A 27900-nucleotide genomic window follows, 5' to 3' on the forward strand; every position below is an offset into this window, starting at 1 on the left:
TAACGTGAAAACTACCACTAGATGTAGGCCTGTCACAATATTTACTGCATCGACTTAAAGGTCAATATATGAAAGTTGGAACTATATATTTTGGGCCTCAATATTTATTGTGTGAGCTTGCTGTTTGTTATTTTTGTTGTGATACGATAACATTTGAGCTGAAGTTAAGTTATTATTGCTTCATTCTGCTATTTATTTGTGGCATAAGATAGTTTAAATATTAGCCTTAATCGCGGTATATCTATATCTATATCGAACTTCAAAATATGTTGCCTAACTACACCATCGCAAGGTAGAACAGAGCATTTTCAGCTTTTGAGATGTAAACAGACTAATAAAAGATTACGCAAACATGTGCGAATGAAACAAAACTCCACTCCAGGTCTGTTTTTGATGAGGTAAGTACATTCTAACATGGCTTAAAGCTCACATGAGACAGTTTTGCGTAATATAGGACATTTAAGGCTGCAGTGTAGTCTTCTGCCTTACTGAGAATCTCCTGGGAAACACTTGTCAGCAACATGTGTATTTCAGTTACTCATCATTTGTGACAACAGTGACTAGTGTGACGGAAATGTCTGACATTCCTGTTGCATCGGTTTTCATTTTTCAGACAGCAGCTGAGAGATATGTGTGCATCTCCTTTACACACACAAACACGCGCATGCAACACACACACACACTCAGACACATACATGCACATACAGACGGACACAGGCACACGCACCCACACATGCACACACACACACAAAGCAGGTCTCATATTCATAGACAGACATGGGCCCTCGGGGAGTCACCGCAGTGCACTGGACACTCAATAAGTGGCAGTATATTGATCTGGGTGCTGGTGGTCAGGTAAAGCAGAGCACATTACAGGCTTAATAACACTGTGTCCCAGATGTCAGACGTGTCAGCTGATTCTGCTGCCCCAGCTCCACATGTGAATGACACTGGGCCAGTTGTAAAGGCCCCTGGGATGTGTCACGGCACACTCCGCAAGTAAACATATTAGTACCAGGAAAGGCTTGAGATGGACACCTCAAATGATTGCTTTTTCTAAAAAAAAAAAAGAAAAAAAAACTAGATCTTTGCAGGCTTTGTATTTAAGTACCTTGTTATAGAGGGAATTTAAAAGATATTTTTACATCAAATGTTACAAACAATGTTCTGTCTATGTTGGTCAGTTGATTTGACTGTTTTTGTTCAATGCTTTTTCAGCTGTAAGTTAATGGTGGGCAAGGCATTTAGATTGGAAGGTGATTATGGCATCGCTACGAATCAGACAAATGTAGAAAAAGACCATCCCTCCTCTAGTGTGCAGATACTGATGAAAGACTTTTTTTATTCGCTTGCACCCTGTAGGTGTTTTTCTCCTATGGGATAATGAGAGTCAATCATTTGTTTTTGTTCTCTATTCATCAAACAAGAGACCATTACCTTTCAAAAGTGTGTTTAACCACAAATTATATCAAATATGCAAATAGTGTAGTAATTATCTAGTATAACATAGGATTATTCGTGTATATCTGACAGTCACTGCTAACACTTACCTCAGTCTCGTACACTCTCCGTCACACTTGGAACTGTGTCAGTGTTAAACGACTGTAATCCCTTATAAATGTGAGATGTGTCATCATTAAAGCAGCATTAAGTAACTTTAGCAGTAGCGCTCCCCCTACAGGGTGCTTGTGTCCCCCACTGCTCAGTTGAACATATTGAGGTAGTGTTATTTTACTTTATCTTGTACATAAGCCTCTTGTAAATACGTGGTCTGTGAGGCTTGACACTCTTAATGACGGTGGTGCAGATGTGATTTGGGTCTGCCAATGTTTCTAACTATAACCAGAATACTAAGTTGATAAAAGTAAATACTATGTAAATAAATAATAACATTCAAAAATCCCCCCAAAATCCCAAACGGGTTGATCTAACATAAATGCATTACTGTTAGTCTTTGGTTGACTTTACATCGGGGTTAAAGTTGCTCGTTGCTACGCTTACAGACTGACTGACGATGCTGGTTGACAACAAAGAACAAATCTAGCTGCTAAACATATAACAGACGTATACAGATGGATGCAGATGAAACATCAGTCTGTCCATTACAGAAGTAACCCCAACGTAACGAGCGGTTTGATCACAGGCAAATGTGTTACGCTTATTGATGCTGGGCATGAAGTTGGCCATAGTCAGATAGCACATCAGGGTTTAATTTGCTCATTGCTCTTGTTTACGCAGTGACAACAAGTGGCACTAGTTGCACATACCCTGCATGCAGATTTAACAGTGTTGTAAAGTAACAATTATTCCAAATACTTAACTAGAACAATATACCACGAGTACTGCATGTAAAACTTACGGGATCAAGAACAACATGTCCAGATCTGTGTCACTCTTGCACCCTTCTCTTTCCTCGAGTTCTCGCCATTCCTTAAACGACATTTATTCTTGTAATGAGCTGTGGACAGTGCCTGTAAGGAGTGTGCCGCTAGCTCTGTTACCCGTGTTTATATCGAAGTGCTGTAAAGCAATTTGTTCTTGATCTCACGATGGACAGACTCTGAGAGTTGACCGTGAGTCGGTGGCAAACCAAGTTGCATTTCTGTTTTTCCACTCAGAGACAGCTGGGGGAGACAGTGGACTCTTCAAATTCCCAAAAATCACCTTTATAACCACCAGTGGGACTTTGAAAGACATTAAATAACTTAAAAAGGTTACTTAGTTCTCCTTAAAAAAAAAAGGAATATTGTAAATGTGTCCATTGTTTTAAATCAGCTGACGTGCCTTGGACACAGAAGTGACATCATGCTTAATAATCCCATGCAGGTTACAGTCAAACTGAAGACCTGGCTTTTGCGCTCTTTACATTCCCAACATTGTCACTCAGCTGATGGCCACAAAAGGCATTTCTTCGAAAGCATTTTTCTTTTACAATGTCTGTTTGTGTAATATGAGGTCACAATGTGACCTGTCGTGTGACCAGGGCTTTTATCATGGCAGTCACCTCCAATTAACCACTATTCCTTTGTCTGTTCCTCACTTTCTAGAACCAGAGCTGCTTTGTAAACTTACTTCCAGCACGGCCTGTTAAACTCTTTAGCATCCTTTCAGTCTTATTCAGTTCCAACCCTTTTTCCCACGTCTTGGATGATGGCTGTGTGCTTCCTAATAAATGTGAAATGCATTCTCTGCTTTTACACAGAAACAATGAGAGAAATACTGTAATTTATTTTAAAGAAGGGATAAAGGTAGAACCAAGTAGTGTTACGTCAGGCTGGTGTAAAAGGGGCTTTAGATGTTTAGATGGGGCCAAAAGCACTTTCACAGTTGCTTGAGAAAGTGTAGACCTGTGTTTAAAAGAATACTCTTCAGAGTTTTTTTTTCATATGTGCAGTTTCCTTCTACATAAATGTTTGGCCTTGACTGACCTTCTGTCCACTCAAGGCTTAACCCAAACTATACCTTTGAAAGACGTCCGCACTCATGTCAGCTGTGGCTCACATCTCCTTGTGAAATTCCACACAGAGCGTAAATGCAGTTGATGAATGATGACAGATGTTACATGTTTTACACACCACCAAACACGGCTTATTTTCTCACTGAAGCTTTAACCCTCATGAAGGCGATGATGGATTTATAAAAGCTTAATTTCTAACTATGAATGGTGAGGTGTTCAGTGTTGTCTGCATCCAGCCGCTACTCTCTATTATAATGGGTTTCCACTTTCTGTTATAACATTTTGAGGACTTTTTCCATTTTTTTTTTTTTTTTTTTTTTTTTTTTTGGAAAGAGCAAATATTCTACCGACAAAAGTCCTCCAGTTTTAACAAGCATAGTTACCCATCAAAAGTCAAAAGGGGAGCAGGGCCTTCAGCCGCTCTGCTCCCCAGCTCTGGAACTCTCTCCCCCCTGACCTCCACAATACTGACACACTCTCAGACTTCAAATCCAAACTCAAAACCCACTTGTTCAGACTGGCTTATTCTTTATAATCCACACCTGCCCTGTCCTTTTCAATGTTTTTATCTGAATGCTTTTAACTGTATGTTCTTAAATGTTGATTTTTAACTGTCTGTATATGTATATGTATTGTATTGTAAGGTGACCTTGAGTGCCCAGAAAGGCGCCCTATAAATAAAATGTATTATTATTATTATTATTATTATTAAAAGTCCCTTACAAGTGCTTTTCACCATTCTACCATTCTTACTCATTTTAGTACATTTAAAAATAAAAAGAATAATTTAAAACTATTTACAAGAACAGGGTAGCTTACAGGGAAAAAAAATGCAGGAAGTAAATATGTTGTGTACAGTAAATTCAAATCATAAGAAATGGAGAAGTTATAAAAAGTCAGTTCTTATTGGGGTGATATACTTGATCCATTTGTCTCTTTGAATGTTTATTGTCTAAGTTTGCTTTTACATCTTAAATATTTCAGAGACCGTATCAATCCAGCCATCCACTGAAACCAGAGCAGGGGTTAGACAGTTTTAGTGATGTTCTGTTTACTTGCCACCAGCTTGAAACAGAATTTTATCACTTCTCCGTTCCAAGAAAGTAACTCTACACAAATCCAAAGTTTCAAAGCTGAATGTTATGTTTACTCCAAAAACTTGAATCTTGTATGGATCGCACTCTAATACATTTTTAATTTGGAGCAAGCCCAGAATATGTGGTAATGATTCCCCTCCTCAGAACCACACTATCCCCAGCACGCTAACTTGTTGTTATCCTGAGCTGGGGTTCTAAAATATCTCATAACATTCTTCCAGCAGCACCCCCTCCAGGACAGGGAAGCTGTTGACGACCTTTGAAATGACCAAATACTTTCCCATTCATCGCCAGTCATTTTGATTGCTGCCTCTTTTTCCCATTTGTTTCACATATAACTCTTTACACTTGTAAGTCATATTGCTGGATTTCAGATGATATCGTAACATTCTATCAGCCAATAATGTATAATACAGACGGAGGCAGTTAAAATATGTATGGTTAAAATTACCCCAATTTTTTTTCGTACTATAGCGAGTTCTTAGGGCTAGACACTAAGAGAAATGATCAGGTTCAATGTTTGTAAATTTACCTTTTGGATATTTCAGGGTGAAGTACAATGTGACCAATAGGAAAAACTGGCTCTTGCCGTCCATCTGAGAGTATGACGTAATCTGAAAAACACCCATAAAGAGCATTGTATATTTTAGATACCATTTTTGAGAAGATAGCCCATATGCCAATTTCAATATTTAAAAAAAAAAGGCTTCTTTGGGTTGACTAAAATTTTATATTTTGCATTTTGAAGTAAAGTTATATCTGACTTGTATCTATAAAAGCCAGTTACCTGCAGGTCATATCTATTTTGCATTGATTAAAAATGTTCTTCTATATTTTACCAGCTCTTCAAAATTAAATTCATCCAACAGTTGCCCAACTCTCCCATTTGTGACCACAGATTCTTGCCACCAATCAAAGCAGGTAGAGAACTTTTTTTTTTTCCCTTAATTTTAAATTCCATTTCCTTCCACTTTACTTTTTATAATCTTCATTACCCAACTAGAGAAGCGGAACCAACTGAGAAACATAAAAGTAATGTCTTAAACCGGGAAGGGCCATCCCTCCTTTCTCATTTCTTAATCACATTGTACTGTACTATATCCTAGGCTTCTTTCCCTGCCAAGTACATCACTTCCAATCAAAACCATTGTATAGCTACCCCTTTTAATGTAACAGCAAACACAAACGCTAAAACTAAGCACTGTAATAGTTAGAACACTTAAACTGTGAGCTTTCATACCCACTTCCAAAATGAGGTCCAGACCCTCTTTGGCCCGCTTGGTGTCATCTCTAAAACAGTCAATTCACAATTTTCCCTCAGAATAATTAGTTCACGTTCTGCATCCAAATCCTTAAGCGCTTCTCAAAAAATATCCTCCGTACCTGTCCATTTAGCTCCATCAGTTGTTCATGCTCTTGGGTATGTCCTGCCCGCACACCTGTAGCTTTTCCTTAAATCCCTGTTTGCGTCGTCCCGGTGATGGCATCTAAGTGTACTGCTGTAATTTTGTCAGAGGGGAAACCGGGCGCTCCACTCTTGTTATCAGTAAACCCATGTCTGCCAGATCTGACGCAAGCTCCTCCACTAAATCATATATTTTCATTTCATCCTTCAGAAAGACCTTAAGTCCAGCTGGGTACAGTGTTTGGAGTCTTACGCTGCTTGCTTTAAGGATCGTCCTCATCTCTCCATATTCTTTTCTTCTTGGTGAGACATCTGGTGCGTAATCATGATCCAGGTTGATTTTGCTATCCATCCGTGTGAAGCCTTTCATTTGCCAGGCAGCTCTGAGGACCTCGTCTTTCATCTTATAACTTTGGAATCTGATGATTATAAATCATGCTGGCTGTCCACTGGGGGCAGCGGCACTGAGGTTCAGTGTGCTTTCTCAATTGGCAAATCTTTAGTAGTTGGGAGACCCAGATTTTGACACAACGACTGCTCCACAGTTTAGTTCCCTCGGCTCCCTCCAGGACTCTGTATATTCTTACGTTCTTCCTACAGGAGCGTCCCTCTAAATCAGATATTGAAGCAACAAGTGCAGCTTCGATTAAAACTCAGTGACAATCATCACTGCAGACGATCATCAGTAGTTGCAAACCTTTTTTCCACTTCATCCAGTCTCAGGCTTATCTGTGCAATATCTTGCTTTAAATCGCCAAATTGCTTTTTATTCTCCCCTCGCATAGCCCTAATTTCCTTCAGGATCAATGACAGCTTGTCTTTACTATCATGCTCACTGCTGCCGTCATCTTGTCTTACAGGGTTGTTAGCCTCTTCATCTTTGATGTTTTTCTCAAGTAAGTGGTCCTCTTTGGACCTTTCTTGGATGTAATTTTGTTCCCCTTTTAAAACATTTTTAGTTGTTTTTTGTTTTTTGTTTTTTTATCAACCTGTCGCTGCAGGCTTTTCAGGCTGCCATCTCTGGTGATGACTCAGAAGCACAAACTTTTTCCTATTCAAAAGATATATTGTGTCAGTTATCATTCCAGGAACTAAACTGCGAGTATAAACTGAAACAGCTTGTGCCATTTGTGGGCGTGTTGTGTGTGATTTAACATTATAAAGTGGGGATATTATTTCTGCAGTAAAACTGACATGTAAATGAGAGTGTTAAAGTTTGCGTCCCTCTGCTCCGATGGATGTGAAGTGTTGTTCCAAATTAACGTTCTTGCGTAGCGTTAGGATTATCAAATTTAGCCAGCGTTGTCTGTTTCGGTTTGGATTTAAACGTGGGATGACGGATTGTGGAAATGCATGCACGAAAGGGTTTTTACTCCACTTTTAGCATGTTGAGCTTTGTAGTACATGAACACTTGATAAATGAGGCCCATCTACATTCTTCCATGTCCTCACAAACTGAAGACCACCCACTTGAGCCCAATTGAAACTAGATTATGGTCACAGTGGCGGCCTGTTCTCTTCCCATTACCAATGTGCACTTAAAACGCGGCTTTGCTTTTTCAGCTCAGCCATTGAAAAGAGAGGAAATGCAATGAGATATAGTGCATTCATCGTGATACATGTGCTTTTTGACAGGTTGTATAAAATATATTGACACCCTATTTGGTTTTGAGAATGTTGCTGTCCACGGTGCTGAAGTAACACCCTCGCAGATATGTCATAACAGGCTCATAGTGTGACGCATCACTTTAGTTTTGTATATACAGCTCTATCAGGACAAGGTAACTGTATAACATGTGAAGAACATTATATGGTCAGTAGTCTTCATATTTGTGCTTGTTTTGATGACATTTGTTTTGCAGGATAAATGTTCTCACCCGGTTTCTTCTTACTGCAGTTTTCCTATCCTTCTGTACTAAATCTTGCAGCTGCTAAATATTGATAGATTGTCTGTCCCAACACAGCATTCTACATGAGACTTTTTCCTACCCTCCACTATGCCTTGGTCAAGCTACCTGCAAATGTATAATTGTATAAATGTACGCTTTATCTAAATTGTAGAAGCCTTGTTCAAAACCACAGAACACTGTACCTGTACTGGATGACTTGGGTTTGTCAATGAGAGGGAGCTGCACTTTGAGCTTGTAAATGGTCACTTTTTCATCTAGCACTTTTCAACCTTCAAGGCACTGAGAGCACTTTACATTAAGGTACCAGTCACCTATTCACACACCAGTGTACGCAAACACTGAGGGCCAAGGACACAACAACAGTAATCATCTGTGGGAGCTGGAATCACACCGCCAACCTGTGGGTCAGTGGATCTGACCTCTCTACAATGATGTTTTAAGTCAAGAATGGGATTTGAACCGCCAGCCTTCATATCAGTGGACAAATGCTCTACAAACTGAGCTACTGTCGCCTTGTGCCTCCGAGTCTCCTGCTATAACTATAATTAGCTCTTGTGTTTTGGTTGCCTTGGTAGCGCCACAAAGTTCTTTTGACAGTGTGTGAATGTGGGAGTAAAATCACTTTTAACAAGTTTTTTTGACTCGTTATTAGGTTAAAAGGTTACAGGTAGCATACTGGGTGCAGTCGCCCCATCCCACTGTGTCGCCCCACTGCAGGAGAAGCAGTTGTGTGAACAGATTGGTGCAGAATGGACCTCAGCTGAATGTGCTGCCTGCTGTAATATTGGGAATCATTAGTGTGTGTCAGATTACAGCCACGTGGACAGTAACGCTATCTGAGCTGTCATTATGCAACACAGACACTCACCAGAGCGTACATCAGTAATGCACAGGTCAGGAGAGGCTGCCATTCATGTCAATGGGCCAGAGAGGCATCGCAGATGGAGGGAAAGATGCCAAATGACAGAGGGTACACCCTGCAATATTGAACATGGGTTAAAATGTACCCACAATCTCCAACTGCACCAACTCTGGTGATAATGACATTGATTCAAACACTTTGTTTAACTGACGACTATGCAGAAGGTTGACTATTGAGTATATAGTGTTTTTGTCTTTTGTCTTTTTGTCCAGTTCATATTGCTCAAAAAGGGCAAATACTTTCATTTCCCTTGAGGACTGAAAACTAATGGCAAACATTTAGTTGACGTAAATACTGCTTATGAAAGTGTGGTCCTTAGATGTATCTTGCTTAGTCTCTGCGGTTAAACTGAGAGATGGCGTATGAGTTTGTGGCTCTGCACAGCGACAGTGCAGCAGGGAGAGGACAGAGAGGAAGGAAGAAGACGACTCTGCCCTCAGAGTCACCGACAATAAAGTCAAACTCCAACCAGCTTCACCTAAAAATAGCACACTGCCTCTGCACACACACACTCACACACACTCACGCACACATCCTAGTGGGGATTCCCATCAAAGCTGCCTTGACCTATCATGATGTTTTCATTTAGGACCAACAGTCACTGCTTTTGTCTCATTCACAGGCTCTGAGTGCACCCGACACCTCACAACCCCCACGCTTTATTCATTTCCTGCTCATTCAGTAAAAATACTTTAGCTCACACTGGGCTTTTACAGGACTTTTATCAGACATTACCGTCAATGGATGCAACATGATAGTATGAGTGGAAGTTATGTAAGCTTATGTATGTGGATTGTGAACTGGGTTGTGCAAAGTGAAGTAAACAGATGATAAATAGCCCTGTTGGATCAACACTGTCACTTTATGTAAATGTTATTTTAAGTTTTAGTCATGCTGCAGATGATACTGTTTATTTGTTTTGCTTTTAATCTTTTAAAGGAAGGATGTGAGGTGGGACTGTGCCATCTCTGCAGCATTGTCTCTACTTCCTGTTGCTTCTCCTGTCCTCTCTACTCAAATGGCCTCTATCGTGACCATGTCTTGGGTATTGTTCTCTTGCATTTTTACAGCATGTGAAAAGTTAATTCAGCTCATTACCTTTTGAATATCATGATTTTCCTTGAGCCACATCACGTTTTCATTCTTACTTGGATTCATGTAAACTTGGCATCTTTTAAAGAAATACCTAAAATCATCTGCCTCTTCTGAAGTCCACACTTGATTGCAATTGGTTAAATTTGTTTGTCACTCGGAGCATTGCTGAGGCTCACCAATCCACTGGTTTCAGAAGGACCATTGTCATAGTGAATGGCCATTTAAAACTAAATATAAAATCTTTTGAATGGGAAAAAATCCTCAAAACCTCATAACAGGAAGCTGAAACCCATGAATAGAAGGTGCGGGTGGGAAAAAGTGTCTGTGTTTAAGCATAGCGCTGTGGTCATGAGAAAATTGTTGAATCTTAATATGGCAATTTACCAAAATGGCCCATTTTATTGTCACAGGAAAGAGATTAAAGATTGAATTTTTATCCTCATATTGCCGACCCCTAGTGTAATCCCAATTTTCAAGTTTGTAGTTAACATCATATGACTTCATATCGTGCTGCTCAGAATTGCTCCATTCACACCTGATCAACTCTCAATTGTCAAAGCTCACTGAAGCATTCAAAGACACAAGATTCATTCTGAAAGTTTATGGCTCCCCCGGTGCCTTGGAGGAACTCTTTCCTGACTGAGGGAGACGATGGAAACTGTGGCCTCCATCTTTGCTTATTTAGATTGCCTTGAAATCTGGGATGCGCCATTCCAGCTTTTCAGATGTAACTCTTTTTGTCTCTTCTTCAGGTTCTTGTCGAGTGTTTTGCCTTTGTGATTGAATCTGCCATGGACAAATACCTGAAATACTTAAATATTTCGAGATGCGAGATTGGGTCCACGAGAATGAGACAAGGCAAGATTTTGACAGTATTTATAGCAAATAAATTGTGCGGTTCAGTTCACAATTTTGACCTCACCATTTTTTTTACTTTATTAATTATTTTGCTGTCATTGTAGCACTGCCCTTTGGATCTACAGCTTCTCAAAAAATGTAACTCACCAGCGCTTTGCATTTGTACTGGACGAAAGGGGTTAAGACATGGAAAAACAATGTCATGAGATCATTTTCCTCATGTGTGCACAATCTTGTGGAAAGATATTTTCCTGTAATGTAATCATAAATTTGAAATAATTAAATAAATATATGTACATACCAGTTCTTGTATGGTGGGTCCAGTGTGGCAGCAACAAGATACAGTGGCTCCTCCTCCACAGCATCAGAGTGGCTGGGTTGTCTTCATAGTTTTGACTCCAGAGTCTGTGTCTCCTTCTTTGCTCTAAGGACTGTGACAGCAGGGATGACATCAGCGGCTGATGAAGAGGAGCTGACTTTCCCTATCTCCTCAAATGGGGCCAGAACAGTCATTGCTCTTTCCACAAGGCCCACTGGAAAGCTGTCAGTGTGGCAGGCAGGTCGTAGTCAGCAGCATAGACTAGAGGCTCTCGATCACGTACCAGGCGCTGTTCTATCTTGTCTCGTTGAAGACATTTTGGCTGTGCGTTCCTCTGTAGCTGGATGCCGTGTAGGACAGTGAGTCTTTAAAATGTCCCACAGCTTGTCTGCACTTTGCGAGTTCTTGAGTGACTCTGCTCTGGGATAGTCGTCCCTCATTAACTGTCAGTTGCAGTGTGTGTGCAAAACACTGTCTGTTGTAAAGATTCACTTCTGCGCTCCTTGTAGCTTATTTGCAGACCTTAATGAAATATTTGGGCAGAGCTGTTTCAGAAACACGGCATGCTGTACCTGGGCTCCAAATGTTCTAGCAGGCAGCAAAATCCAATATTTTCTATCAATATTTGTGCCTGAACACTTTTATTACATATTATGTCAAAATCTTGTCTTATTCTCAGACCAAATCTCATGTCTGGTCCTGTGGAAGTTATGTCCCTCCCCTAGTCGTCACCAGGACAGTTGAGCTTGCAGCAGTGTCCCATTAGCCTGATGTGTGTGACTGTCCTTCCAACAGCCCTTTACATACTCTTGAGTTTCGGGGGATTTAGAGCCCTCCTATGTAAGATTTTTAATGGAAAATGAGTAGGAGATGTGCTAATGACTATTGGACTAATTATGTCTTTTAGCCTTAACCATATTTTTGGATAGTTAATAAAGTACACCCATTATACGTTTGCAAGTATGAGGTGGCAATCTTGAGCAAGCCAACTACTGTCCTTTACAGCTTCTCCTGTTTACCGATACTGATACTTCCAATACAATATTACTCATCCTGACGTTGTTAAACTATAGCTATACATAACACATTACACATGCATTTTGGAGCTAACCTGTGATATTAAGTGTTCTCTTTGTGATCAATGTCCATTCAATGATTTTTATTTTCTTTCTTTCTCCTGTTTTGGCGACGCATGGTCCGATATGGATTTTTTGAGGCCATACAATATCTGAATTTTGCCATGCCACTGATGCAGTAATATTAAAAAATCCATAGCAAGGCCCACACATTTGTTGGGTTATTTGGAAGTTCACACATTAAATTTTCACTTTTGTAAAAATGTATTTATTTGGGCTATAAAATAATTAGTTGCCAAATTGTGTAAACATACAGCCATATGTTTTTTTCTTCTTGTTCTAATTTTTACTCATTACAGCATATATATTGTTTCCAATGATCAGTTAAATTTCCTATATTATACTAATACCAATATGTGGGGAAGCCCTCCAATATCACAGAATCAGTACATCATCCAGGTGCTGCAGTGGGGCGCCAGTGGCAAAAAATTATCGTTGTATACGTGAGTGTTGGTGGTGGGAGGGGCCGATATCACAGATTGGCAGGCTCGCTTCCCTCAGTCTGCCCCAGGGCAACTGTAGCTTACCGCCTCGACGTGTAGAGTGAGCGAATAATGCACAAAATTGTAAAGTGACTTTGAGTGTCTAGAAAAGTGCTATATAAGATTAATGCATTAGTATTATTTATTGTTATTATGATTCATCCCTATAGGCTTTTACACACTGTAGAATTACTTTTTCAATAGCTACAAGTCATCTCTGCTGTAGCATTTCTGAGCTGATGTTTCTTTTCTTTTTTTTCGTTTCCTTGCACTGATTTCTGAAGTTAGAATGAAGCTAAAAATACACCAAAATGAGAGGAGGAGGGGTTAAAATGTCACCTCAAGCCTAAAAAGCTTACAACACTTCTGATAGATTCTAACATTGCTTTCTGCCAAAGTGGGTGCCATGAATTGTTCTAAATACTAAATAATGATTAATTAATGAGTCAATTAAAGCTTATCATAGATGCAGTGTCAGATGTGTGTCATGGCTGTGTTGTGTCATTGCTGTGTTGCTGAGGATATTATGAGAGAGCAGTCATCATAATCGTGACTACTCTAGGCCTGTTATAATAATTACTATAATGACTTATCCTTCAGTGTCTAACAGAAAGAACAACATATTTTCAGTTTCAAACTTATTGTGTGTACCTTTTCCGTTGCACTAGGAGGGATTTTTATGCCTATCTGTTATCATTTGACCTGTAATTTCTGACCTATTGTGCTTGTTTGCTCTGTAGTTGTAATCTATAACACCTGTGGATCATTATGTTGTGAATTGTACATTTTAAATCGCAATATTCATCTAAAACAACAAGTCCACTGACGTTTGAAAACTGCAGTGCCCAGTGGGAGCTGCCATCGCCGCAAATGTCATCACAACAAAGCACCACATGCTGTCGGACCCTCCTATGGATAGCTGCATGTCACACTAGTGAGTAGCGGATTTATTTTTGCATTTGTACCAAAATGACTACATAATGCTGATGAATCCTACATGTATCAGCGATTAAGAAAATAAAACTGGAGGACAAAGTAAATGCCAAGCAGTGGGCGTGTACCGGTGGTGGTGAAAACGGGGGTTGATCGGCAACATGGCATCTTCAAAATAAGCGATTAAAGATTGCTCAAACCTGCACAAATCACTCCAAAAACAAGATGGTGAGTGAAAAGGGGAATCAACTATAACATGGCTAAAAGATTGATTTTTGCAGAATAAGTTTGCTTTAACATTTATGACACATTATATATACCAGAACTACTACAGTGCTGAATGGTGCCATATGTTTACAGTATTATTCTCCACTTAGTGCGATTGTGCCAGTGGTAAAATGCTGTTTCAATATTGTCATTTATTGTGATATTTTTGTTTGCAATATAGTGTACTTCAAAATGTGTTATTGTGACAGGCCTAACCGCTTCTGTGCCAACAGCCTCGGTCACTGTCTGTACACTTGCCCACTCAGGGATACACAGGGGGTGACAAGCCAAGCATCGAGCATATGTCACCCCCACTTTGAATACCACACACATACACGCACACACACATACGTACACACACACACACACAAATACATACGCATACACACACAACACAAACACAGTCGCACGCACACACAGACACACGCACTCACACAGTCACATAGTCTTACACACACAGAGTCACACATACACAAGCTACTGCGGCATACTATAGTGCTCTTTACACCAGTCGTGGCACAGGCAGCAGCTGCAGAGAGATCTGCAATTCATAGCAGCACACACTGACCTTCACCTCACCGCCGTTTGCCAGGTTAGCAAGGTTTCAGACCAACTTTTCTTGTTCTGCACTTTTCTCTTTAAGCTTAGAGCAGAGGTTAGCTAACAATCGTTTCTTAAAGTTAAAGTCTGTCCCCTATGCTTTTAAAAGTGCTGCTTTGGACAAAGGAGTGGTAACAGCGCTATATTTTTGTGATTTTTAATAGAGATAATGCAGCCACAGACATTTGTGTACAATACATTTTTCATTCAAACTTAATGACTGCATATCAGCCGCGTAGCAAGTACAGAATGATTTCTCTGTATCTCTGTATTTCTAGGCTGGCATATTAGTCCTCTCATTTAAAACTCTATTTTAAATGTAAAGCTTTGCACTTGATACTGATTTTGAACAAAACCAGTAAAATAACATTTGAAAAAGAATAATTTTTGACATTTAAGTTAAAGTGGTTTCTTTAATATTATTCTGTCTTACTCTATAGAATTACATACTAGGACTACTTACAACAAAATTCTGTAAAGGGTAAAAATTGGTTCCTCTTTATTTGATCTGTTTAAATGAATTTCTTTTTTTTACATGTTGAAATTGAGAGTAAAGACAAACAGGGAATGCTGTAGGGAACCAATCTGATTGGTCAGAATTGGCCGAATCTAAACCTAATTTCTTTGATTCCATAATTATAAATGCTAAATGTTCATGTTTTTATATAGCACTTTTCCACCTTCAAGGCACTCAAACACTTTACATCAAGGAACCACTCAACCATTCACACACATTCATTCACCAGTGTACGCAGACACTGAGAGCAAGCTGGGTTAAGTGTCTTGCCAAAGGACACAATGACAGCATTCATCTGTGGCAGCTGGATTTGCACCGCCAACCTGTGGGCCAGTGGATCTGACTGCTCTACCATTGATGTTTATGTCGAGAGCAGGATTCAGACCGCCAGCCTCTGGATGGTCTTTCTCACTTTTTACTTTGTAAATGTCCTTGCATGTTTGAAATATTTTCACTCTGAATTTTAATTGCTGTCTTTTTAAGTATACATTTTCAAAGTGTTAAAAAAAAAATAAAAAAAAATCACCTTGCAAATATTCAGCACAAATATTTTCAAGCCTCAAATTCAGAGTGTAAAATTTGCAGGGAAAAATTTCAAAGCAAAGATTCAAGATGCCAAGGTTTAAGCAAGTCGATGATGTGTTTCTGAGGAGGACAGAGTTTCTTATTGGCCTTTTTCTTCTGTGGGTGGGTTTTGGTGACAGGAGCTCATCTTAATTCCAAATATGGATCTCTGCTTCAAATTGGCTCCTATAACCGCTAGCATCGATGAGCTTCATTTGACTGGCAGTGAACGCTATGGCTGACGTCACGCTCCCTTAATACCATGGACTGTATTAATAAAAGTGGACTGATTAGTATGTGGGTATCAATTATTCTGACGACCTCATTTCATGTTTTTCATCTGTGTAGCCTTGAAATGCAGAGTTAATGTTATGACATATGTTTGGTATTGTTCTGAGCATGTAAATAAACCACTGTCCATCAAACTGTATTGTGGCACCTATTCTCAGATACACATCTTTCTACCTGCCAAGCGGCCTGTGATTAGTCTGCGTTTGTGTCCGCACTGCACCTGTGTGTGATCATGTGATGAATGCTAATAGAGTAGTGTGACTGTATGCCTCAGCTGGCCAGCCCCATTACCCCCACTGACAGGACCTGAAATCAGACAGATATCACATGTGGCCAATTCAGCCGGCTATTTCAGTCCCACCTGCCTCTATAAGACAACTATAATGTCTTTTATGTGACTGGGCTTAAAAATAACCCATCAGGCTGCTATTCTTACTTTAGGCCATGTTCTTTTTAGGGGCACTCTAGTTTCAACTGTAGAAGGTTGAAATAATAACTTGTATAACCCATTACAGATGCAAGCTGCTAAAGTGTTTCTTTCTGCTATTTATTTATTGCAGCTCATAATTTCTCAATATTGTACATTTAGAAAAATGTTTGTGGGTGAAATTGGTTAAATTAGATAAAATGTTATCATTTATCATCTATATTTACTTCAGCAATATAGTGAACTTCGAGTCGCGAGGGCAGCAGTCTAAGCAGAGACTCCTAGACTTCCCTCACCCCAGATGCTTCCTCCAGCTTCTCTGGTGTGACCATGGATCTGTAATAAGAACTGGATAAAACATTCCCTCTCTGTTTCGGGGCGCAATCAACTGAGATCAGTACCACAGGTCCCAGGAGCTTGGGCATCCAGCTTTCACAGAGGTCGGATTTTGTAGGGATTCTTCTCTATTTTCACAACATGAACAGTGAAAAAATGTAAATCCTCAAAAGTTATCTTTGTAAGATTGAGCCTAGCCTCACTCTGAGCCTGCTCCAGCTCCACTCTAGCAGTGTTCACTGTGATTGGTCAGAATTGATCACGTGTTACATGTTTCAGATGTCACATGGGTGGGAGGCGCCAGCCTGTATTGAAGTAATGCAGGAGAGAAAATATTTTTTGGGACCATGTACCAACGAGTACATGCTGTTGAAAACAATACAACACCATCTTGGGATGATCTTTGAGATTTTATTATACTTCCATGGATGGGACTCCATGGCGTTCCCAGATAATCTGTTCAGAGTGCACCTTGTAAACAACAGCAGGAGCACATCTGAGAGAAGACTGAAATATGAACTGATAAACTAATACAAGAATGCCATGCTTTTCAAAACATGTAGAGGTTTAGAGTAAGGCACAACAATATTTTTCCATATAAAGACGGGATATTTTACTCTTTGCAGAGGTCGTTCTATTGTTTAAATAACTTGCAGCCTTTGCGATATAACTGTGCCAACTCAAATTGTTATTTTGATTCAGTTACATCTCTACCACAGACTCAAAGCCTGTCTTGTGATCTTGTTTACGTTCATGAAATTAAGATTGAAAGACACATTTAATGCCATACTTACATGTTTTCAGTAGGAAATAAATGTAAAATTAAAATTGTGAAACACTTCTGTCCACATTGCCCAGCGCTGATTTCAGCCTTATTTATTTGCTCACTGGGAGCAAGTTCATTCATATGTTCATTGATTTCTCATTATTATGATGCTGGCCTGTCATATGACGGACTTGTCTATTGTCTTCATGCAGCCTTCCGCTTCATACACTAATTACACTGCTTCTCAACCTATTGACTGTCAGGACCGAAGCTGAAGTCGTCTTATCTCCATGGAGCAGCTCCGCACTGCTCTCACACTGCGGCCTCGTTGATTAAATGTGCCCACAACAGAAGAAGATTGTGTATGTGTAGTGGAGGGAGGGGGTGGCTATAAGGGGTAATGAAACTGCAGTGGTGCCTCAGTATACGGTGTAATGCTGCAGTGTTACCAGTTCTATATTGTTCAATTCATTTTGTACAATCTTATACTAACTCATTTAAGAGTAAACGCTTGGCTGTGTATCCATTTGGCGTGATCATAGACTGTATAAACAAGTGGACTAAGGAAGTGTGACGTCATAGCGTTTGGCTCCGGTCGAATGAAGTTCATCGAGGCTAGAGCAGTTATAGGAGCGAATGTGGAGCCAAGTTGCATATTAGGGATTCTGAGTGCAAGTATCACATCAACCAAAGAGCCAATCTGGAGCAAGGCTGTTGAAGGCAACGTGCCTTCCTGCCGGCCCCGCTGGTTTATCGGGGGGCAGGCCCTTAGCAATGCTGTCAATCAAACCTGTTGCTAATGCTAGTGGAGGCAGCCTTGGGGAAAGAAGGAGACTGGTTTGTCTGTTATTGATGTTCTTATCTTGATTTACTGACGCAATAGCGATCAAAAAACAGGGTCATGAGAATGGGTTAATGGGAACAATTTAAGACCAAAATAAGAGACTGAGCAGCAGTTACAGAGAGAGGGGCGACAGATTTCCAATATAGTCAGTGGAACCAGAATTGCACCCATGCTCACTTCCTATTTGGAACACAGCAGCTACCAGGTTAACTATGTCCATGTACAATGTGGAGTGAGAATTGGGGCTTTGTTTGTTTCTGTGTCATTGTTAGTTGATAGAATGGAGGACTACTTTAAATACATCAGTCTGGTTTTGACTGAAACAGCATGTGTGTTGTGCTATAAAGATGTTTTACTTATTTATTTGTTTTATTTGTTCCCAATTCTTTTTAAAATTGATTTGATTACTGCCATTATTGTAATGAAGAAGGAAAGTTGAACAACTATAACAACTACACCTTATTTAGCCTTAATAAGACTGAATCATTCTTAAGTATTTGTTCGTTATGAGCCAAGTCTTTGTTTATGCTTTATTAGCTACTTCATTGCTCCCCTAATTAGCACTTAACCTGCAGTTAATTGGCCGGTACTGTATGTATTTACTCATTAACTAACCATATATTTAAGTACCAATTTTAACATTTAGTAAACTATGAGAGAATGATTTACTAATACTGCAGTGATGAACAGTGTTTCTCGGATTATTTTGCAAAAGATTACTGAGTGCTGATTACTTCTTCTAAAAGTAATCTGATCACTTTATTTCAAAAGTAAAAAAACAAACAAACATACAGTACAAAAAAGAAACATACAGCTCAAGAACTAATTTGTACTAAAGTCAAAGCCAGATTACTTAGTGATTTATAGTTATACACATATATCAATATATCACATATGTCACCTTGAGTTGCAGACAATGTATCAATGCCAGCTGTTGAGTTGAGGTCACCCTGATAATTGAAGATATTTTTCTTCTTTCAAGAAGAAGAAATGTGTTCAGAGAAATCTGTCTAACTCAAATGTTTTCTATTTAAGGAACAGTGTATTCTATAAATATTCTACATACCTCCAGCTGTCTGTTGTCTGTTTTCTGTTGTGTCTGTTTCCACTCGACATGAGGGGTAAGCTGAGTTCATGAAGTTTCTCCTGGATTGTGGTGAGGACAAATGGGCTCTCTCTGGTCTGCTGGGCTCCCGAGGGTCATTACAGTGGCCCTCTGCTGTAGAAGCCCGTGATTAGTGCAGCTATTAGTGTAGCTATTAGCCCACATGGAGGCTAAGAGGTGTGTGACCTGGGTCTCCGCAGGCTGTACTCTCTCCCAAATTAAGCTACTTATTTTGGCTCATCTTTGACTTTTAACTATTCTCTAACACTATCGAAGAACATTTACTCCAAGCATAAAGACATGTTTTGTTTAATGAAGTACCCCTCACATTAAACTATATAACTTCTGATTGTATTCATTCCTTACTGCTCTGCTAGTGCCATAGTTTCTCTTCAGTATTACATACTTTTTAGATTCTCAATCTAATTCTCTTTCTAATAGTTACACTTGTTTTTTCCATATGAACATCAACCCTAACCTTTTGCTCCAGAGGAAAGCTAAAGAGTTGCACACATTAATTGAGTGAGGATTCAAGTTATGTTGTGTTTCATTTCATTCATACATTTAATACACAAACCCTGCATATTTAGACTTAGAGTTCGTCTCTCAAACAGAAAACACTCTGCTCCACCTTGTGATGTCATGTGATAATACAGGAAGTGCTCCACTGTGATTTTAAACTCTATACACCTTCACTTGAATCTTTTGGATTATTTTAAGCCCTAGAATTGCGAATGTCTACTGAAATAAAGATAAAATGTAGCTACTAACTTGAATACGACTGCTACATGACATCACAAGGCAGAACAGAGCATTTTAAGCATTGGACATGTAACCAGACTAATAATTAAGAGTTACTCAAATGTGTGCATGAAACAAAACACAACTCCATGTATGATTTTGATGAGCTAACACCATTATAACATATCTTAAATCTCACTAGAGTCAGTTTTGAATTAAAGTTAAACTGACCCTATACTACCTTTTGTGTCAACGTCCGAATCACCAAAATAACTTGCTTCCTCGGTTACTTGTTTACCATTTATTTTCAATACAGCTAAAGAAATGCCATCTCCGTTTGAGCCTGCAGTCGGCACCAAAGGCCATGGCCGCCTCTGATGGAGCGGCGCGAGTAACGAGCAGATGATCATAGCTGTGGACAGAAAATGATTGTGCTCATTCGCTGTCCCTTCTCGCCCGACTTGCGCTCATTCATTTAAGTCGCGCTCTCTATGCCCTTTGTGCACGAAGGCCTGAAGCGCCCCGATACACCACGCGGTCTCCACTAATCTTCTGCCTCTACACGTTTTCTTAACCCTGCGTTTTAGCCGAGTTTCTACTTCCCGCGACCATGCTATATCTGTTCCCACACAGGCACTTTGTTGAGCGTGGGGTTGTAGCGGTTCTGACTGCAGAGAAATGAGAGGGACTTTCCGTAGACCGCATATTGATTGGAACGGCTCACTCGTCTACTGTTTACTCAGATCGAGTTACACTGATGATAATAATGCTTTGAAAGAAATACAAAAAACTCTATGAACTCTTATATCCGCTTATGTAAGTTAGTTGTAAAGGAGTGAAAGCATAGTCTCAGTTAGATGTTTAGATTTATAAATTATATGACGATGACGTTGATGCGATTGGATTCTATACCTTCTGGAGTATTATTATTATCTGGTTGTGGCTGATGCACGTTTTTAGCATTGTCCCATTTTCATATTGTTCCTGTAATTGTGTTTTCTCATTGTCTTCAGAACAAACAGAAAAACTCACATTTTTACTGACCTTATTCAACCCTGCCCACTTTTATATTTTAAATGTGACTAAACTGCGCTTTCTTTGTGGAGGCATTTCCAGGTAAACAGGAATCACATTTATTTCAATGGAGAATTTGAAAAATGTTTTGCAGTTAAAATATGATATCAAATCTAAAAATGTTCATGTAACCAACAAGTCAACACTGCACTTGTCTGGGAAGCTTGAAAACGTCTTTGTAGTCCGTATAGAACTCATTGTCTGTCAAGGTCGGCAGCCCCATGCAAAATAATAGAATAGACGAATGAAATGACGATGGCCGTGCCCACAGCAACTTGTGGAATAAGTGCAAATGCAAGGAACAGTAACTTCAAAATGAAAAAAAGACATAAAACACTCAGATAGCTGATGTTTCTTTGTTCTTTCTTTGTACCACAGTGCATCTGTACTGCATCTGCACCGCATGTGTACTACATCTTTACTACATGACTACTTTACAAAGAAAGAAAAAGTGCATACAATTCTGATGAAGACATTTTGCCGAAATGTAATCTCAAAATGTTTTCAAAGTTTTGGACATTGGCCGTCAGTGTGCGCTATCCAGTTTTTTCACAATTCACAGCTGCCATTATTAACAATCCTCCTGTCATTATAGAAACACTATGGATCGACATTCACAGAAATCCTTTTTTTCCACACTTTGTACATTATCTTGGCATCTGTCTTGAAGAACACATTCTTGGTCATTTTCTCGATGAACGACCAGTTTGAATCCTGCCTCGTCATCTCACAAATCCAATAAAAACGAGGGAAGTAGTGGCCTGTGTGCGCACACCACGTCTCTGCTGCTTAATGATCAATTAAACTCACAACATTCCAGACAAGAGGCCGAGCGTTCCGGCCCTTCACCGCTGCAGCTATTCTGTCAAGTGATTACTTGTTTTGCGTGAGTCTTAGAAATAACACTGCGCTCCCCCAGTCAGTACAAGCTTTTATTTGTTGTTTGCCGAACCTTGGCTATTAAGAATCTGTCAATGCGTCCTGAAGCGTTCCAGTGATTGCGCACACGAGCAGACAGAAAGGCAGGGATAATGTATGCATATCCGGACTATTTTTAGATCATGCTTACTGCTTGTGATTAGGATTGAAATGGGTAAGGGCTTTTCTTAGACAACGGTTTAAAGTGGATACACCTCTCCAGTCCAGTGCTTTTCTGCTCATTCTTTTCATTCAGACTATTTCCTCTCCATGGATACGTATGATGATGAGAGAGCGTGTGCATCATTTACAGTAGCTATAACAGCACTCTGCGTGGGGAGCTTCTTTTAGAAACACAGGCTAAGCTGCTGAAATGTCAATGAAAAGATTTTAATAAAAGAGATTACTGAAGTTTTATTAAGGTTGAACTGGTGCAAATGAAACAACAACACTGTATCCACTGAGAAATACTGAGCGGGATTACTACTGGAACGACACATCATCAGTAGAGTAAAACTAACCTGCCCCAAGACGGACTAATCCCAGCTCACATAGGAAGAACCGACATTGACGCATCAAAAAGTGACGTTGTTATGAACCGACTGACTGTATATATAAATGGACATGGCTAACCTGCTAGCCGCCACGTTCCAAACAGAAAGTGAGCATGGGCATGTCACCTCTTTCTCTGTAACTGCTGCCTTGGTCTTAAAATGTTCGTATTAACCTGCTCTACACAATCCCTATATTTTTATTTCACTATTGTGTCCATAAATTACTAGTGTTAGCAACAGGTTTGATTGACAGTGTTGCTAAGCGCCCGCTCCCTGCTAAATCAGCGGTGCGGGTGGGAACGGGTGTTACTTTTAATAACCTCACTCCGGATTGGCTCTTTGGATGCTGTGATACTCGAGGTCGGAATTCCAATTAAGAAACTCGTCTCCAAATTCGCCCCATAACTGCAAGCCTCTATGACTTTCATTTGACTGGAGCCGAACGCTTTAACGTCACACTCGCTTAGTTCACCTCTTTATACAGTTTATGCGCTTAGCTACCACAAGCCACTTTGTAAAGGGTTGTGCTAAAACAGTAACTCTCCAGGGGTTTCAGGCAAATGATTCCTTTCTGATTTGAAGGATTTTGCTTGAACTTTTAGGATATAATATTTCGGTTTGAATCACTTCTTTCAGTACAGTTGCCATAGCACAAGCCCACAGCCCTCTTGTACAAGTCTCAGCTTTGTACAAGACACAGATAGACCTAGCATTTTCAAAACCATAAGGTAACGTTGCGATCTAAATATGTCATAAGTTAATTAATATCCATAAAAGTTATAAAATGAATTATTTCTAAGCATATAACCGTATCTGAATTCACCAAACCACAGAACCTTTACCCAGGAATCAATTCTGCTTTCTAAATGTACTTGATCTTTCTGTGTAAAAAGCGTTTTCAGTGTCACTTTCATCTAAACTTCAAAGTCAGGAGGAAGCTTGTCTTTGGTGTTAGGGGCTCGTCAAATGTTTTTATAGTAACAGTCACGAGTTGTGCTTAATTAGTGTGTAGAGTGTTTAAACGTGAGCTGTGGCTTATGAACATAATCAAGCTACATTTGCCTGATTCATGCTGTTAATCAAAAGCAGCTCTGATTCAGGGCTTATCCGCGCCACGCTCAGCCTCTTCACTGTAATCACACACATGATTGGGACCTTGTCCTTCCAGTGCAGACATGCCCTCTGTCCAGCTCCATAATGGCCCATCACTCTTTTGAATTATCAGATGTGTATATTTTCACCACTGACACTGAAGTGGTATTTTGATGAGTGTTTTCTGGTCAGAGCGTTCGTCTGCAGCTCTGCTTTGTTCAGGTCAGATATCATTAAGAGGGGCTATTTACAATTTGACCAAAATACAAACTTCTGTAAAAATGTAGATGTGTATAGGCCTGCCATAATAAATACTACATTAACTTATTGTTCAGTATATGAAAGCTGATATTTAATGTTTGGTTATTTTTTTACAATACCATATGATTTGAGCCGTGAAAATGTATATAAATGGACCAAGCTAACCTGCTAGCCGACGCGGTCCAAATAGGAAGTGATGATGGATGCGCTTCCTCGTCATTTCGCTCTTAAAATTTTTGTATTGATGTTCGTATCACTCTACATGATCCTGGTATTTTTATTTTGCTATTGTGTCCATAAATCAAGAAGTGAACATCAGGCAAATCGGGCACCCTCTTTCTCAAGGTTGCTCTTGCTAGCGTTAGCAGCAGTTTTGACTGACAGCATTGCTAAGCGTCCACGCTGTGCTAAACCAGCAGTGCAGGCGGGAAGGGGTGGTACCTTCAACAGCTTCACTCTTTGGTTGCTATGATACTTGTGATCATGATTCCAAATATGGAACTCTGCTCCAAATTCATCCCTATAAGTTTGGTCTCGATGAGCTTCATTTGACATCATACTCACTTTGTCCACTTCTTTATACAGTCTATGATTTCAGCTTCTGATTTTTTAACAGTATCGTAGATTTAGAATTTTTTTGTGGTTTGAATCAGCACTTGGGTGTTTGTGTCAGTGGCATCAATTAGTTTCAATATTATCATTTATCGTCTATATTTACTTAAGCGATATGTTACACTTCAAAATCTGTTATTGTGACAGACCTGCATGTGTAGTCTGGACACTGGTTTAGTTATCCATGGTCAGATAAGTGCAATTGACCGGTGGATTAGCCAATCAGGGACATGCATGGTCTGTTGTATCAGACCAAATATTATGCTTGGATGGATGCTTACAAAGACAAAAGAAAGAACTGCTGCATATGTGAACCATATAAACCGATCCTCAGGTCCTCTGACAGCCGTTGACAGCTCAGCAGCAGCTCTGATAAAGGTCAGGCATTGCAAACGTGTGCACACCAAGAGAATACGACTATATGACTATACGACTGAGCTCTAGTTCATTACCACAGTTACTCTCTGTCTCTAGGTTTAACACCAAAATACTCTGAAAGTTACATTTCTCTATTATAGTTATTGTATGTGCTGCACAGATAGCTACCTTATCTTGCAATTACAGGATTGTTCTAAATGTCTTGAACCAGATCTCTAGTGCAGGGATAAATGCTTTTCCACACGTTGTTTGTGTAATCCCTCAGTCATCCAGGTTTGATCCACAGTAAAAGAAAAAATTCACATCTGTCAACTGGATGAAAAGTAAAGACGTCTTAACTCCTACAACCTTTTGTCCAGTCGGCAGATTTTAATTTTTTTTTTACTATTTTCCACATGTTCTTCAAAGAGTCAGTTGAGAGATAATGGATTCTGCAACAAGAACCTGTACCATTTTTTTTTTCATGTAATAAAGTACAATTTGTTCTTGTGTATGCGTGTCTCATTATTAATTGTATTTATCATCCTTGAACCAGGAAGTAATGCGCGCACCCCGTTAGCATACTCAACGTTGTTTCCATCATCATGATTGCAAAACTCTGCTCTGACCTCCAATTTGTGAAAAAGCACTTACAAACTCATCACTGTGAATAATCAGGATGCTAGGAATGCATTGCAAAAGTGAGGAATGACTTTGAATGGCTGCGTGTTTAAAATGAACTACAGTATTTCTGTTTTCCATCATTGTAAGAAAGTCAAAATCAGGTAGAGCGTCTGTAAGTCTCATGGGTTGGGATAACGAATTGTAGGAAGGTGGGAGGCACTTGGGTCATTTGCTTCCCATTTGTTGTTATCAGAGCGTACCATCTTTAGTTGCACAAGTGGCGGTAATATAGAGGCTCACTGTGTCTTATTCATTTCCTTTTCTAATCAATCATCGCTACTCTACTTCGCCGTCTCGAAAAGGCCTTGATCCCATCTCCTTTGAAGACTTTTATTAATTAGCATGAATTTCTATTCGCTCGTCACAGACACAAGATTTACTGTAGAGTAGACCATGTGATGATTGCCGACTAAACTGACCTTGGTCCTATCACATCAAATGAATATTCGGTCTCAAACAAATAGGTGTTATCATATGAACAGTAATTAATTAACTTGAGCGGTGAGCGCCATTAACGAGATTCATCAAAGGCTTGTTCAAGTCTGTTATTACAAAAACACTTTTCATTATGTTTTAATTGGCACTAGTCAGAAGTATTTGACCTTTTTCAGCTTTCCAGTGGTTGAGATTGTATGCATCGTTTGCCTTTGTGTCACAAGTTTTTGAATATTATTAATTTGTTAATGTGTTTCAGATGACATCACAATATTCTATAGGCCAATAATGTTTCATAGGGGTGGGGTGCAGCTAAAATTAGTATAAGTAAAATTCTGATTCTGAAGTTCTGGGGTTTAGTGACTTGAAGAAATGATCAGCTCATTTGTGAATTTACTTTTTGGATATTTCATAGGAAAGTACAACGTAATAGAGGAATCTGGTCCTCATCTGAGAGTATGACACCATCACATTCTACAATCTGAAAACCACCAATATATAGCACTTTTTTGGACACTCAAAGACTCTTTACAAACAGTAAGAGCAGGGTAGTGTATTTTGTGCTACTAAACTTTTATTTATTGGATGAGAGTGGCTCAGTTGAGTATTTGTCCATAGATCTGAAGGTTAGCAGTTCAAATCCCGCTCTCGACATAAAAACATCATTGGTTGAGCGGCCAGATCCACTGACCCACAGGTTGGTGTGATCCCAGCTCCCACAGATGAAAGTTACTGTTGTGTCCTTGGGCAAGACGACGTACTCTGCTGTATGAATGTGTGAGTGGTTCCTGGATGTAAATCGCTTGAAGGTGGAAAAGTGCTATATAAAAATGTGACTGTTTATCATATTAAAAGGGTTTGTGTCGGTTTTGTGTTTCAGTACCGGATCGGTCAACTGTACATGATCAGCAAACACAGTCACGAGCAGAGTGACAGGGGAGAGGGAGTGGAGGTGGTGCAGAACGAGCCCTTTGAGGATCCAGTCCACGGCCAAGGACAGTTCACCGAGAAACGGGTCTACCTCAACAGGTCAGGCAGCCCCACTCACCGCACTCATTCAGCCACATGCTTCTGGTCCACTGGTAGTGTACTTCAGTCTAGGAGGAGGAAGAGTGTGTTTGGAGTGTGTCAAGCAACAAAAAAACTATGACCTTGTCTGCTGTGGTTTGTTTTTTTGGCCCCATTTTACTGTTCAGATATAGCCAAGTTTGATATTCATGTGTTTCATTTTCCTGTTAAATGTGACATTTTGAGGATGTTTCATTCTTCAAAAGATGTAAATTTTTTTTTGTTTTAAGTTTTTAATTGCTATTGCGATAGTCCTAATCCTAGTCCTAGTCCATTCTTCATTGTGAAACCCATAGATATCTAGTATTTCAATGCTAACAACTTACTATTTTCTGCAATAACAATCACTATATCGACTTATCATTCAATATATGAAAACTGCAACAATATTTTGGGGTTTATCATGTGTACATTTTCCTTGCAACAATGGGGAATACTTGATAAAATATACCTTTAAAACCCTGTGGTAATCAACGACAAAAGGTTAAAACAATGTAAACACATGTGACCACAACAGGATGTGAAGGAAAGACACAAAATGGAAAAAAATGGATGCACAAATGCCGAGGGTCATTCGAGCACAAATACCTGCGTCAGCACTCCCTCGACTCAAAACCAATTATAGTGAGTCAGCACAAGTGTGCTCTGCAGCAGAGCTCAGGGAGCAGGAACACCACTGGATCTGGACATCCAGCACACAAGCACATTCATTATCCATGCCTTAGAAGAGGGCCAACGTCTTAAAAGTCAGATTATGGCACAGTGAGCATTAT

The 27900-nt window shown here is 39.7% G+C and overlaps 1 protein-coding gene across 1 annotated transcript in view; it reads left to right on the plus strand.

The window, feature by feature from the left end:
• Positions 1-27900, plus strand: part of LOC117374170 (cytoplasmic phosphatidylinositol transfer protein 1-like) — a 62750-nt gene that overhangs the window by 20881 nt on the left and 13969 nt on the right. The window contains exon 2 of the mRNA XM_033970350.2: positions 26940-27088. Coding sequence (XP_033826241.1) covers positions 26940-27088 — 149 coding nt within the window. The remainder of the gene's footprint in view (positions 1-26939; positions 27089-27900) is intronic.

This window comes from Periophthalmus magnuspinnatus, chromosome 1 (assembly GCF_009829125.3).
Source record: "Periophthalmus magnuspinnatus isolate fPerMag1 chromosome 1, fPerMag1.2.pri, whole genome shotgun sequence".
NCBI lineage: Eukaryota > Metazoa > Chordata > Actinopteri > Gobiiformes > Gobiidae > Periophthalmus > Periophthalmus magnuspinnatus.